Source organism: Spea bombifrons, chromosome 5 (assembly GCF_027358695.1).
Source record: "Spea bombifrons isolate aSpeBom1 chromosome 5, aSpeBom1.2.pri, whole genome shotgun sequence".
Lineage (NCBI taxonomy): Eukaryota > Metazoa > Chordata > Amphibia > Anura > Pelobatidae > Spea > Spea bombifrons.
The window spans coordinates 97,372,237-97,385,305 of record NC_071091.1 but is presented as its reverse complement, the minus strand read 5'-3'; the positions used below and the strand labels follow the sequence as shown (position 1 = coordinate 97,385,305).

General features: G+C 40.7%; 1 protein-coding gene across 3 annotated transcripts in view; it reads right to left on the bottom strand.

The window, feature by feature from the left end:
* RIMS2 (regulating synaptic membrane exocytosis 2) overlaps positions 1-13,069 on the bottom strand; it is a 257,498-nt gene that overhangs the window by 131,340 nt on the left and 113,089 nt on the right. For all 3 annotated transcript variants that reach the window (XM_053467729.1, XM_053467731.1, XM_053467730.1), the window contains one exon: positions 8,425-9,338. In XM_053467729.1, the coding sequence (XP_053323704.1) occupies positions 8,425-9,338 (914 nt within the window). The remainder of the gene's footprint in view (positions 1-8,424; positions 9,339-13,069) is intronic.

Below are 13,069 nucleotides of genomic sequence, written 5' to 3'. Positions count from 1 at the left end.
TGGGGAGGATTGCTGTCTCTTTTCTGGATTTAGGTGGGGTTTAAAGAGATGCTGCCCCAGAAAGCTGAGAACATTTTGCAAAAGTGTAAGATCAGCTTTCATAAACACTGTAAGAGGGAGTAAGAGGAGAGATAAAAACTCGGAGAACTTGGCAAGTAGAGTCGTGGTACTCGAAAGAAAGGAAGAAAATCGCAGTACAGAGAAAGAAAAATGTAGGGATAAAGAGAGGAGAAGCGGTACTGCTAATGAAAGTGGTGATGGCCGTAATCTGGACCAGCAGGGGGATCAAAAAGCACTTGAACCCCCGGATCAACAAATGCAGAGCATGGGAGAGGTTTCTATCAAAAGAAGCGGGAGCGAAGAGGAAAGTAACGCGCCTGCTGAAAGACTTACCACCCCTCTCCCCATGTCAGTCACTGGCTTTACCTTCCATTCAGTGCTGGGAGAAGGTGGCTTTGGAAAGGTTGTGTTGGCTTCTGTCCGTGCCAGGGATTCCCCGGTAGCGCTTAAGATCATCCAGAAGAAAGCCATGAAACCTCTGAACATATTAAAAGAGAGGAGGATCCTGGAGGTGGCTCGGGGCAGCCCATTCCTGTGCCATGGATACGCAGCCTTCCAAACAGAGACCTGCGCTGTACTTATTATGGAGTATATGCCTGGAGGGAGCTTCGAGTCATTTCTGAATAGGGTGGGCTCCTTCACTGAGACGGCAACTGCCTTTTATTCTGCAGAAATGGTGTGTGGTGTCCAGTTCCTCCACTCCCGGGGAATATTGCATCAGGACCTGAAGCCAGACAACATCTTGCTCGACAGAGAGGGCCATGTAAAGATCTGCGATTTTGGTCTTGCAGCAGAAAATGTTTTTGGAACCGCACGGATCACACAACATTGCGGCACATTTATGTACATGGCCCCTGAAGTACTTCTCCTGAAAGCATATGGTGCTGCCGTGGACTGGTGGTCCTTCGGGGTCGTGCTTTTCCACATGCTGAACGGAGCTTTACCTTTCTATGCTGGCAATTGCTTGAGCACACAGTTACAACATATTGTCCTCGGCAGGCCTTGGTTTTGCAAAACGCTGAGCAAGAACGCCACGGACATCTTGAAGCGTCTCTTGAAGAAGAACCCTAAGCGTCGCCTCGGGATGAAAGGAAACATCAGACGGCATCCGTTCTTTAAAAGCATCAAGTGGGAGGACATAGAAAGCAGACGTTTAACTCCCCCGTACCGGCCGAATTTACTATCAAATCTCCACCGCTACCAACTCCTCAAGACGCCATTAATTCTGCAGAATCCAGAGGACATTTCCTCTTCATCCAGTAGAAACAGACTGTCTGGCTTTTCCTTTGTGACATCAGACTGGATGAATTGAAGGATGGACTATGCCCTGGCCGATAGTGATAGATAGTGACTCCTGATCCCTTGTTTCCAATAACACACAATAAATGAAGGAAACAAAACACACTTTTGGTTATTGTTATTCAATTGTTTATGACTCTGGATGTAATTTTCACCGGGAGCTGTAAGTTGGTATGATCTCACAATACAGTTTCTGCCTTTGTGACATCATACACAGTGATGCGTTTCATATACTCAAATATGTAGACAAGAACCTCCAGCATAAAACTAAGAGTAAAAAATCTACTTTATGTACCTCGCAATTCCCAAAATCCTCTGCGTGCTCATGGGATCAAGCACCCAGAACGACCCCCCCCCCCCAAAAAAAAGGTCAACACAAACACAGCCTCAAAATAACAGCCTTTCTTTTTGAATTCAGAGGCCAGTCCTTTAGAACACCCAAAGTAACCCTTTCATTCCCAGCAACATAGCCACATCCTATGAGCTGTATTATGAAGAGACCTGTCACCAGTGTTCCCTCTAAGCTGTGCGCTTGTGCGCGCGCACATAGCTTTTTAAGAGAGCGCACACGTCCAAAAATTGTGCGCACAGTTTTTCCCCCAAAAAAAGAAAAAAATTATATATTTTTTGGAAACTTTATGCGGCGCGGATATTGTGCGCACAAAATTTTTGCCCTTTCAAAATGTTTGCACAAGAGAAATTTTCTGCGCACGCCAACTAAGAAAAATTAGATGGAACATTGCCTGTCACTACAATTAGGATTTATTTACCTTTCAACATTATTATTAATAAGTTTGTGTGTGCTTAAGTAAGCCTTTTAGCATGTGTTTGTGTGTACGTATGTTAATGTTACTGGTTAGCAAAAGAAGTGGTTAGCGGGAAAATCTGGAAAATATATAGAGGGAATGTGGATAAATCCCTTCAAGAATGGGTTAAAAAACACATGAAACTGTATACGAGGGCTGTAATGTCCCTTTAAAATCTCACATATGCCTCCATTCTGTGATTAATATAATCAGGATTCACATGCGTTGTTTACAGGTCTGTTAAGATCTGTTTTTGTTCATCACAGTTTGCGGCTCTTCATCTCTCCTGATTTGCGATATCCAGTATATAGAATGTTTGGGGCGTAATAGCCACGGTGTAAGATGGGGTGAGGGGCAGGAAGCCGGCTGCCTTTTAACGGCGAGCCGATGTATCATCTCCTCTGCAGTGCGAGGGGTTTCTGCAGTGGTGCGGTCTCCGCTGTGCCCACGCTTCCGAGCTGAGTGGGCGGCTGGGTGGGGGAGGTGGAGCGGCTCCCAGATATACATCAATATAAAGTGAGATTTCCGTGTATAACAAAAGCTGCATTTCAGAGACTAATGACTCTACGATGTAGTTAAAGCGACAGCACATTGCAATTGCGTTTGTCGATTTTCTTTCTTAATCTTACACGGTGGGGACTCTGGGTCTGATTGGAGGCACCCAGCAAGAATTTGCCACCCCCTCCCGTCAGATGGGTGCTTGGAGAGGTACAAACGTGCATCTTATTGTAAATTGGGGGAAACGATACCATCCCTTCCTCCCGTCGCCAAAGCGCATGCGTTCTGTTCTCGCCTCCAGCGGCCAAGCATGCCAGCAGACCTACTGAGACTCCGGGGTGTGGAGCGTCTTACGATGACCACATGTTTTGAGAATTAATTGAAAGTTTGGTTTAAGGGCTGATGGTTATCTACGAGCTCTATGAGTGATGTCATAAAACATACATAATATTGTTAGAAAGCTACGTTTTATGTCATAAAGCTGTGCCAAATTTCATAAGGAGGTAGTGAATGTTCTGACCCTATAATTTTATAGAAGACTATGCGTGATGTCATACGTTGGTTATCCGTGATGTCATCATTACGATCTGGGAACCTCCCAGGGTTGGCAGCCCGGAGCTCCCCCCTTCCACAAATGATTGCAAAACGTCAACCACACTTTTAAGAAACTTTGTGCAGATTAAGAGCCAACGATGTCTGATCAACGACGTGAAATAAACACTGAAAACCCAAATACGACATTTATGCCTCCTTCAGGATCTTAACTCTGAAGAAAATGACAAGCAGACGAATGATCACATATTTCTTCCGCTATGTTAAGTCAGTCCTGGTGAGTCAGTCAATCAGAGCGTTCTCTTAGAGCAGCGGGAGGTATCTTCTTATTTTGTCAACACAAATGAATTTCCCTTATTAGCTAAAAACATGGCAACCCGGAGCAACATCAGTGAGTCCAATAAATATTCAGTCACACGCCAATTACACATTGCCCCATCACACACAGCGTCTTATTCACAGCACCGCTAGGTCCACACGTGTATATTTAACCCCTAGTCTGGCAACACACGTGTCATTTTTCAGCATTTTTCAGCTGGAGAACACCATAACCGTTAACCCTTTCCACGATAAAGCCGTCAATGCTTCATTAACCTCTCGGCACAGAAAGAATGCAATGTTATTTTTTTTTCATCTAATTACCTACCTGAAAGTGGTAAAATAAACTGTTGTCAGGATCGTTGACCAGTAACGTAATTTCAATACATTTTAAATTAAATATTAACAGGAAAATATGACATTAGCGTAATGGGGTATGGCATTTTGGTCATAGTGTTTGCGTTAAAGAAAAACAATTATTGAACGCACCAAACACCAGCACTGAATCAGCAGAAAAACATCCCTGATATCATCCAATGATTGGACGAGCCGTGGCCCACCTGGTGATACGATAAAACATATTATAATAATAATTATAATTATTAATAGCATCTTAATGACTACAATAAATATTCGTTAGGTTTAGCTTTAGGGCAGACAATACGGCTTTTTATATGTGAAAACTAACGTGGTTTGTGCTTTGATTTTTCAATAGTCTGGGGATATTACCCAAGTAAAGGCTTGTACTGAGAAATGTCTCTTCTATACACTAAAACTCATAGCAAATGCATGACTCAAAATATATGATTTTGTAAATCCAAACATAAAAAGGTAAAAACTAGATACATGGGGAAAAAGGCTGCTGGCTTTATGATTGAGTTTCTAAATGTAGCACAAATAGTTATTTTATGCATTACTGTTATGTGCAGTTTACCTGTGTACAGCACTGCGGAATATGTTGCCGCTATATAAAACAATAATAATAATATGGAGCGACTATGGAAAATACATGAAAACACTTAAAAATGTAACAGTGTTTAACTCCTTTTGGATGGTCAGGATCTTCGAGTCCTACAACCTGCTCTCTAGATATTACACAGCATAACAATTTATATTATATATATATACACACACACACACACACACACACACACGGAAACATATAATTAACCAGACATTAATCAGTCCTTGGTCTCATCTGAGATACAGGATAGCCATATACCTATACCATGCATGCTTAAATCCCCACATTGTATTAGTCTCTACCACTTCTGCTAGGAGGCTGTTCCACTTATGTACCACCCTCTCAGTAAAGTAAAACAAGTAAAATAATTGGATTTTATTACTGATGCTATCATAATTCAGCACCATATGCAAACGCACCTGTCCTTAAAGTCTTGGTGCTGCATAATCTGTACATTATTTTCATTGTAAACACTGTTCAGGTGATTTGGTTCTTTTTGACGTCAGCAAAGTTTTATGGCACGTTATCGAGCAAGCAACCTAGCAGGACAGGGTTTAATATTCTCTATTAAATACTGAGACTTTGACTTGTTTTCAATGTGTTGCTAAAAATTTACATTTTGACAATGGGGTCCGTTTAAACATTCACAGTGTTCCCTTTGTAAATGCATGGGGGGATTCTGCGGAACCCTATGCATTTGTCCCATCCCCCATCCAGCTATTTTGCGTGCATTCATTTCAATGGGAACACTTTCCTGCCACTGATTAGCTGCTTCAAGAATTGTCAGACCATGGAGGAGGGCAGCTGCAGCATTCAAGTGCTTTATTTTTTTGTTTTGAAGAATGTATATTAAAATGAGCAGTTTAAAATGTATTCTTCTTTTGTGGGGTGTCGGTGACATTAAACTGCCCCTTTAATGTTCGAGGCACGGTACAACAATACTTAAACGAGAAACCTCTAGCATGCTTCCGGAATTCATCTTTTTGCTCATTAAGGGAATCCTAGCTTGTTTGACTTCCTAGCCAAAGCGTGATTTCATTTCAGATGAATACTGTCCGTCAGTTTAATTGCATCCTTGGTATTAATGAGCGAACATCATGGATAACTTCCCTTGCCTTTAAGAGTGTCATTTATAAGGGCGATGTCTTATCTTATCCTCAAGGTCGTAAATCGCGGCCCTGCGCTGGCTGCTTGGTAACAGTAATAATCAGAGTAAGATCCCCGGACAGCTTGCCGCAAACACAAGGAAAAGCCCTTTTATTGGAATACATTTCAACAACGTAAATAAATACAATGGAAATGACGGCTATAGTGCAAATAGGACATATATTTATTCCGAATTCTGCACAAACTTTAATGCTGTCGTCTGTCTGTCTACCCCATACTCAAAAGCTGTTGGGAGTTTTCAATAAAGTGAATGTTTGTCAGAACAGCCAACAGGAGGCACATAATTGTCGGGACCGTATATATATATATAAATATATATATATATATACACTCAGTATCCTGGCTTCTATCTTCCTCATTCTCTACATACCTCCCAACTTATTCCCTTTTTTCTTCAAATGTATTCAATATATTCATTCCCACCATCCCGATTTCCCTTCTTCCTGACACATATTTATTCCCGTGTCCACATATTTTTGTCTTTGTATTCCTACGCCCAAACATATTTTCCAGTTTCCTTTCCATTCAGATTGGAGTTAAAAAAAAATATATATATATAATATATAAACGGCCTTTGTTCTTGGGAGGCCTGATAAAATGGTTTAGGGGTGAGATATGGTCTTTGGGTGTGTTGTTTGCCACCCTTGGCCCACAGAGAGTACCTACTGGGCCTTGGTAGCTTTTCCAATTTATCTTATATCTTATAGATTGTATAACATTAGATCTTATACATAGATAATGGTTAAAACGGAGGTCGTATCATGATGGCAGACATTGTTGACTGCTCCATTCCTTTTGTTGCTATGGCAATATGACCAATTTAAACTTTGCCCCAGTGTCGCTTCATATACATAACCACGTGTGTTTTTTTTCCTTGATACGATGAGCAGTATAGGATCTACAGTACTGGCATGTTATCTCACCTCATAAATCCATCATTTTACATATTTTATGTAACCTACAGATGGTTAATCAGGAAGAAATAAAGTCCTTCCTCTTTAAATGCAAACCCAAACGTTAGCCAAAACATGCAAGAAGGGCGCCGTCTAGTCATCAAACCAGCTAAAAACGAGCTTATGGCCAGTAATCATTTTATAAAACCAGTAGGTTGGGTACTTTTACCCCAGCGAAGGGCGGAAATACTAATGAAACGGATATCCGTCGTAATAAAGGAAATTAAAAAGCATTAATAGCAACGGCTGCTCTTCACATCCATGATTGTGAAACATACACAGCAGGGATACTCTTGCTGCTTTTACTCATATTATTTTTACTTTTTGATTTGATTATAATTCCAAATGCTGAAAGATCAAAGACCCTCGGCTTCAGAGGCACGTATCAGGACTGTGGGACAGATCGCAGCCGTGATTGCAGTACTTTTAAAATACGTATTATTTTTACATAGGACCGCCGCACTCATACAAAGACACCCACCAGCCAACACAACACTATCTAACCATCTGCTTTTCTATAAGAACACCATTATATTCCCCTAAAACAATATCACGCTTCTTGGACTGTTCACTTGTTATTGTTACCTTTTTAATGTCTTTAATGGTACTTTGTCTCTAATGAGAGCTCTAGTGGTTGATTAAACACGATAATTGCCACCTTAGAGGGTCAGGAAACGCCATCATGCCCTGGCCACATCTCTTTGGTCAAAATTGATCATCACAAATAGCTCGCTGCCATGAATAACACTAACTGGTTTCGCATAACATTGGTGCTTTAACAAAAATATATAATAAAGTAGGTACAGTTATATAAAAACACAGAGCGTCGCTTCATAGATTGTATGCAATGCTTTCTCCTTATGTTACTGAAAGGGTTAACTATAATAAACACATAAAGCAGACACAAAGCAGAAAACATACTTTTTCGGTTCAATGCATTGAATTAAATACTTATTAGTGAGAATAACTCATAATCAAAAGAGTTCATATGAGATTAGTGGAGATGATCCCAAACATGGGACCCAGCCGTCCCGAAGGAGATAAACCTCCTTGTGTTGGCAAGAACACCAACTAAAGGTGGTTGCCGCTCATAATTAATTGCCACTTGGGCTTATCATTCTTTATATGAAAAAAGCCACAAAGTGAAAGTCATGAAGGAGTTAAACTGGCAGGTGGCAGGGAAAAAATGCAATAAGTAATCCAAATCACTCTAATCCAAAAATAGTGAGATTTGGGGATAGGGAGCTGGAGCCAGAAGAAAATCTTCATGACAAGCGAGGGAGAAGGAAGTGACCAAGGAGGAAAATCTGTAGCCGGCTACATATCAGGGAGGACAGGATGGAAGAACAGCCAAAGAGCGAAATGAAGTCAGGAAACTAATGTCAGCAGAAAGTAACCAAAAAAGAGAACAAGAAAGACTGCTTCTAAGGGGCAAAAATAGATTTAGGAAGAGAGATGAACACATGATAGTTCTGTACTCTTCTCCAATTATCATATGTTTTCCATATACTAAAACTATTAAAGGCTTTTTCTCTTTTTAAACCTAGAAAACCAGTTATAGACAGGAGAAAGTAGTCTTTATTTGAATATCATACCTTTTTTTGTGCCAGCACAGAAAAATATGTAAAGGTTTCGGATGGAAGAAGAGACCTTTACTTCTGAGGTCCTGGAGGCTTATGTGACTTTAAATCTTTTTCTATGCTGGCCCAAAAGAGAAGAAGTAAGAATATACGAGAACAGAGAGCATGGTACGGTCTGGGGTCTATATAGTCAATCACCATAAGAAATAGCACCTTGATGCGCTTACCTTTTTCACTAACACTTTCACTTTCAATCTCCACATCATCGCAGCTTGTGTAGTCTGGTGTAGATGCCAACTCCTCTTCTGAGCTGCTCAGTGAAATCTGACGCATTTTACCAGCTTTTTTTGTTTTGTGAGGCTTAGGGGGTGGTGGTCGGACAGATTCAGATTGGTCTGAACTTAAGGAATCATTCCGCAACATGGTTTCCATTTTTTCCCTTTTGGTTTTCCTCACAGCAGAACTTGGATCTAGGTGGTGCTGCTTCCGCAATGAATCTGTTCGCCTCATTTCTGCCCTATCGTTAGGTATAGGGCTCCTCCTAGGAGTTGGGGGGCTATGGTTTGAGGTCCTTTGCCGACCCGGACTCGGCCCCTGACCATCTCTAGTTCTTTCTATAGAATAAGAACGTTGGCTTTCCATGGCTGCTCTACGCTCAGATGCAGACCTTTGTCTTGGTGTCCTCTCAAGCCTCAACATGGACATACGAGATTCCTCCAATTCTGTGTGTGCCAAAGAAACATCGCTGTGCCTTCTTTCATGTCTTGCCCTAGATACCTCAGCATGGATTCGCATTTGCTCCTCATAAGGTTGTGGCTTAACTGGGTATCTGGCCAAATTAGGGTCACTTCTATACCTTGCTTGGTATTCCTCTTCTCTCCTCTGTCTCTCATATTCTTCTCTGTCCTGGAGGTCTTCCTCGTCTACCATATACTCGTTAGACCGCCGCCGGGTTCTCCTGTAGTCACCATGCTCAGGATCATCATACATTTGAGGCCCCCGCTGCAGTCGCCTGTCAGAATAATCCGATGGTGACCTAGGCATGGCGCTGTCTGATGGAGCATACTGTGAATGTTCACCTAGATCGTCCCTTGTGTCGTATCTTTGATTCTGGTCTCTAGATATCGATGGACTTCTTTTCCTGTGGCATGAAAGAAAATGAAAATGGTTTTACTATTTATACAAAAAATTACTTTTTTAAAAACTGGATAATTCTCATAAAATATATTTTTCACATATTTTTCACATATTTTTTAGAATAAATAATAAGACGTGAGATAAAATTAAAATAAATATAACACGGAATAAACGAAAAGCCTATTGCAAGTTGTAACCTGGGGTTAACATGTTCCTAAACCCTGGTACCACTGCAAGACGTTGAAGAAACATCGTCAACTAGGAATGTATTCAATATTTTGAATGCAAAGCAAAACTTTTTTTAATAAAATATTTAATCGTGCCCTCTGTTCAACTAAGCATAAAATATAAACTCCATTCCATCCACGAGTTACAAAATAAGTAAAAAATATTAAAAAGGAAAAAAAAAACATACGCAAGCTAATTAGAAGTGCATAGCGGCAAATATAAGGAGGATATGATATAAAGAGTTACACGTGAAGACCAAAAGGACAAAGTAGAAAACAAAATGGGATTTAGTCTGGTTTTTGCATGGGGTATTCAATAAACTGTAAATTGTGGATGACGAGCTCTGGAGAACAAATTGTGCGAGATGGTATGAGCTGGCCCAGCATGATGCGTAAAGAAATAGGTGAAATTTCTTCTAATCATGCATTATATTTGGCTATGTGCGATGGGAAAGCGCAGTCACGCAGGTGAGCTGAAACGACTCCTCTGTCGCTGGCGGTGTGATGAATGTGTTCTCAGAGCAGGACCTGGCACCGGCGGATATAAAGGTAGAGAGCAAATCACTATTAATGAACTACATCTCCCATGATTCCCAACACGCTAACAACCTAACAGGTCAAAATTGATAAGGTCTATAGTTTTGTGTAGATCAAGTGTAATTCTTGGGCATTATTTATTACAGTGTAATTATAGTTCTATTCCTGAGAAAAATGTCTATAATGTAAATTTAAATTTAATTTATGTAAAATGAAAAAACTCACCCAGCTACAAATGTATACTCTATTTTCTAAAATAAAAGACCTTTACATAAATAAATATATATATATGGAACAAAATCTATTTTAATTCATGTGAAATAAAAAACATTACTCAGCCAGCCGGCTGCCGGAGAGGAGGGTCCCGTGCAGCGCTGCGGGGGATCCAGATCTTAGTCTTGTAGTCAGACCTCTATTTCAGGTCTGATTAGAAGACGACCTCGAAAATAAGACAATGGTTCTTTTTCAGAGCATTTGCACTGAAAAAATCCTTGTTGTAGCATGCCCCAGGGATGTACCTATAGTATTTGGCACCCGGGGCAGACCCTGCATGTGGCACCCCCTGCACACACAAAAAATCATAATTATTTATTTTACAAATTTTTAACTGTATGTCAACTAGAAAAAAATTAAATCTGGAAAAATAAATTCATTTAAATAACATTTACTGTATAGCGTAATTCTCACCACTATACACTGAGCCAGACATTGACAGTAGTGCATCATAACCCCTATTACTATACAGTAAGCCAGACATTGACGTGGTAGGCCTCTGCCCCTAAAACAACCTGTGTCCATCAGAACCCATTTAGCAGCCTAACTGTGCCACCTCTGCCCCCCTAATCAGCCTGTCTGTGCCACCACTGCCCCCCTAATCACCTTGTCTGTGCCAGCTCTGCCCCCTAATCAGCCTGTCTGTGCCAGCTCTGCCCCTAATCTGCCTGTCTGTGCCACCTCTGCCCCACTAATCACCTTGTCTGTGCCAGCTCTGACCCCCAATCAGCCTGCCTGTGCCATTTCTGCCCATAAACACTGACTCACTCACTACTTACTAACTTTATCTCTCTTGCCGGGGGGCCATGACTTACTGCTGTGGCGCCTGCGCACTGTGTGAAGAAACTCTATTCCCACCAGGCATCCCCGTGATGAGTGGCACCTGGGTACATGCCCTCTGTGCAACTTGGTACTAAGGCATAAATTCCCTCCCCTCGACCGGTTACAAAATAAGGAACAAATATTTTATGGGTGTTGTTTGTAATATTATTACTAAGTAATAAAAGAAAAAAAAATATGTTATTATAGACACCTTTTTTTATAATCAGGAACAAATATGCTAAATCAAATGCATTTCTGCGATGCTATCTGCGGTTTCTTTGAATTGGATAGAGAAGGCAGACACAGCTCCAGACCCACTTATTGATTGAAATGTGTTGTAGCATACAGTAATCTGTCATCTGTCCTGAGTATTAGTGGAAAATGCACTAATGATTCTGTGATTCTGAGGAGATTTTTCCTAATTTGTCAAGTCGCTGGTGAAATGAAGCAGAGCCTGTAATGCATAAAGACTCCTTTATCATTTTCTGAAAATAACAAGATTTAATACCATGGAAGGACGACTCGCTTCTCCTCGTATGCGATTACAGTTTACAATGACTGTTTCGTCAGCGTTTAGTGAACTCTCTGGTATATGTACCAGAGCAATGGGGATAAAGCAAGTTATACAATGAAACGTTTGATGAATACGGAGAGAAGGGACACAATAAAAATGTGAAGGGACGTCTCAGCTGGAATACTCGTCAAAGTGCATATGTTGGCCGGAGTTTCTCTTTAAGCAGAGGGATCTAGAAGGCATTATAATGGAAGGTCTAGTCCAATGGATTGGTTGGTAGCCATTGCGAGGTGTTGCGTTGCCATGGGGATGGATGGTAAAATAGCATGGCGGGGTCCAGCCATCAAAACACAAATGCCATGCCGGTGCTACAAGGAATCAATATAAACAAACAAAACAACTACTAATAACCAAGGTCATTTTTATAAAGAGCAACATCAGGGCAAAGGTGTAAATGTGGAGCAATCACCATGGAAACTTTCCCTGCTAATTATGCCATATTACCCATTTTGATAAATATTTAATTTAAAGCACACATTTTGGGCTTTATGCAAAAAATGAAAAATAATAATGAAAAGGCAGGAGGACCATGTCTTGCAGATGCAGCACTAGGTCATGGAAAAGGAACATTACGAACGGCACAAGGTTTTAACCCTTCTGGCCACAGAGACAATACATCATTTTCCTGTTTTGGTAAAGAAAATGATAATAAAACAAACTGACAACGATTGTCCGATGAAATATCATAGGATATAGACGGAATAGAGAAAGACTATCAATTCAACGTTTGATAAATTGCTCCTTTAGTAATCTGGCGGTTATCACTCACGGCCTTGACGTGTCCAAAATGCCATACAGAACAATAATGATGACTCTGGCTCTCTGGATTAATTGATTAGTGTTAGAGGACAGTGTTTTAAGGAATCTGATCTATGTTAGCACCGCAGAATTAAGAGCTAATAGTTTCCTTTTTTCCATAACAGCTAGGGGCAGACAGCGACCTTTATGCAGGACAGAACCTACGCGAACAGGACTTCGGACACTCCATGTCTGCAGTTCAAAGCCTATTTATTCATTTCCCTGCGGCCCTTTACATACACGTTTAACATTTAGCAATGCAAAAATAGATTAGTATGATCCATATTATAGTAACCACCGAATGGCTAATTCTTTTAATTGTGGCTTATACAAATTTTAACCTTATCAGAGTCCATCGCTACATAGGCCCAATTATAATAAATTCTTACTCATGTTAGGCAAATAGTTTTTTTTTTAAGGTAAAATGTTACGAAATGCCGACCTCTCCTTACTCTTATAGGTACCTCATTTATAATGTACCATAGATGAGGAATGTCTTAAAGG